Raw genomic sequence first — 2744 nt, forward strand, 5'->3', positions numbered from 1 at the left:
CTTCATTGATCCCTGGGCAAGAAAGCGGGCAGAAGGCCTTCCTAGGGACAAGCCCCCGCTCTTTTCCCCCAAGCCCCTCCCCAACATACACAGACACTAAGTGTCCTGGCTCCTCGCTGCAGCTCCCAAGGAGAGTCTTATTTTTCCGAGGGTTCAGAATGATTATTCTAATTGCAAATTACCCCTAGAATTCAGCACGGATTATCACGGTGCTAATGGGTCCCACGCCCCTAGACTCCAAAGCTTCTCCCATCCGTTCTCAGCACGAGGGCTCCCTCTGAACCCCTCCCCTCCGTGAATCCTTTGGGCGGACCCAAACAGTGCCCGGTTTAGGGTCTCTAACGCCCCTTTCTTTCCTGGCCAGGACCCCACCAACGGCTACTACAGCGTCAACACGTTCAAGGAGCACCACTCCACGCCCACCATCTCCCTCTCCAGCTGCCAGCCCGACCTGCGGCCGGCCGGCAAGCAGCGCGTGCCCACGGGCATGTCCTTCACCAACATCTACAGCACCCTGAGCGGCCAGAGCCGGCTCTACGACTACGGGCAGAGGTTCGTGCTGGGCATGGGCAGCTCCTCCATCGAGCTGTGCGAGCGCGAGTTCCAGAGGGGCTCGCTCAGCGACAGCAGCTCCTTCCTGGACACGCAGTGTGACAGCAGCGTCAGCAGCAGCGGCAAGCAGGACGGCTACGTGCAGTTCGACAAGGCCAGCAAAGCCTCCGCCTCCTCCTCCCACCACTCGCAGTCCTCCTCGCAGAACTCGGACCCCAGCCGGCCCCTGCAGCGGAGGATGCAGACTCACGTCTGAAGGACCCAAACTTATGGGGAGGGGCTGGGGAGGGGCGTCCCAGGGAACTGTGCAGGGGCCCGGGACCGCCGAGCCCCGGGGCAGCATCGCGCCCCCGACACCGACCCACTTCAGAGCTCGGAACAAGCACAAATCTCTCTCCCTGACCGCGGCGTGGGAAATCAGGACACAGAGTGTAGCGGAGGACATAGAACCCAGTGCTGGACTACTCCAGCCCCCAGCCCATTCCCAGGGACCCCGCTCTGCTGCCTTTCCGTCCCCCAGGTTCTGGTAGCAGCTACCACTTTGCTTTAATGAAACTGCTCTTCATTCTTGGGGCTCTCCCCCCAGGTAACCCCACTCCTCCACTCCCTCCTCCGATGCTCCTCTGCAGTCTTGGGGAAATCAGGAAGTTCTTCCTAAGTCGCCCCGGCCACCCCTTACCTTTCCCTGCTGTTCATAGCTACTACTTTGGAGACTGGGAAGCCAATAGCAGCCCTGAGCGGGATGCGCCCCCAACCAACTTGGTGGGGACCCCCCTATTTCTGTTTGGTGTTTTGTGTCCATATTATTGCAATTCTGTCTTTGGACTCAACATCCTTGGATTCTGAGGCAGGGGCTGATCCACTTGGAGGCTGATGGTACTGAGAGGGAGAAGGATGAGGGAGAATTTCTGCCCGGAAAGTAGCCCCTGCCAAAAACTACCCCTCCTTCTGTAACATGGAACCTCTCTGCGCTCCCCATTGCTTTGTGTACCCCCATAGCACAACTGGAGTTAATATAAGAGGTGTGAGAGTTTCTCTGGTCAGGTTTCTTTCCATGGAAAGGTGGGGCTGGGTATGGTGAAAATGAATGCATGATTGCAAAGGGAATTTGGGCAGTGTGTAGACTGGAAGGTGTTCTTTAGTATCTCCACTCTATGGGATGGCAGCATAGTCTGACTCTCACACCACTTGGTTCAGTGGGAATAGCCCCTTGCTGATTCTCCATTCTTCTGAAGATCCTCAGCAGCTGGTCCATGAGAAGTGAGCCAAGAGCCAGTCTATGGCCTTCTATCCTGCATATATCTCACTTACACCCTTGCAATCAGGGCTAGTGGAGAACATGGGACAGCCCAGGAAAACAGGGAGAGCTCTGGGATCCATAAGAGAAGCCCCTTTTCCATCACAGTAATCAGACAGTGGCCCCCCAAGCCTTTATTTCAGGAGCAATACTGAAAGACTGGAAGGAAATGGAAAGTCAGTCAATAAACAAAGTGCCAGCTATTGTACTACTTGCTAAGGATACAAAGAAAGGTAAAAGAAAACCCTTATCTCAAGGAGATCACACTCTAATGGGTGATAGGCAAGCAACTTTATTCAAACAAGATAAACTGGAAATAAGAGTTCATTCTTGTGACCTCCAGAAGACAAGCCTATCAGGAAATGCAGGTCTGTGACTGCCACCTGTCACCAAGGCTGCAATAAGGTCTTGCTGCCAGCCTAGAACCTCGCCCAGCTCAAGTTCTAGTAGCATAATTTGAGTAGAAATAGGTGGCTATTTCTATCATTTCTTTGTGTTTCCTAGAATAATAGGCTGCAACTCTTTCATAAATGTCATACCAAATCCCTTTGCCTTTGGGGCTTGGAGTCAAAGGGTTGGATGATGTCTCTGGGCTTCGTGAGTAAAGAAAGACACGTGGGCAGATAGGGGATACTCATCAACTGAAAATCTGATAGATCTGGAGGTTTCCTTCTGTTTTGTACTTCTTCCAGGATCCCTAACATTGCTACTATCATATTTGGCTACAACCTTTCCTACCACCCCTACCAAATAGTACAAATACCTTCTTATCTTATTCCACAAGAAAAAAAGGCTGAATTTGTTTTTAAAAGTTTGAAAACTAAAGAAAATTAAAATAACTTATATAAGCATAGAATTGATAAGTTTAGAAGGTACAGAAATCTTTTCCCTAGAT

At 51.8% G+C, this 2744-nt stretch overlaps 1 protein-coding gene across 2 annotated transcripts in view; it reads left to right on the forward strand.

Annotated features, from left to right (window-relative positions):
• KIRREL3 (kirre like nephrin family adhesion molecule 3) overlaps positions 1–1585 on the forward strand; it is a 771808-nt gene extending 770223 nt beyond the window's left edge. For both annotated transcript variants that reach the window (XM_051986700.1, XM_051986702.1), the window contains one exon: positions 365–1585. In XM_051986700.1, the coding sequence (XP_051842660.1) occupies positions 365–808 (444 nt within the window). In that variant the 3' untranslated portion in view covers positions 809–1585. The remainder of the gene's footprint in view (positions 1–364) is intronic.
• The last annotated feature ends 1159 nt before the right edge of the window (positions 1586–2744 follow it).

The sequence above is a fragment of the Antechinus flavipes genome, chromosome 3 (assembly GCF_016432865.1).
Source record: "Antechinus flavipes isolate AdamAnt ecotype Samford, QLD, Australia chromosome 3, AdamAnt_v2, whole genome shotgun sequence".
NCBI lineage: Eukaryota > Metazoa > Chordata > Mammalia > Dasyuromorphia > Dasyuridae > Antechinus > Antechinus flavipes.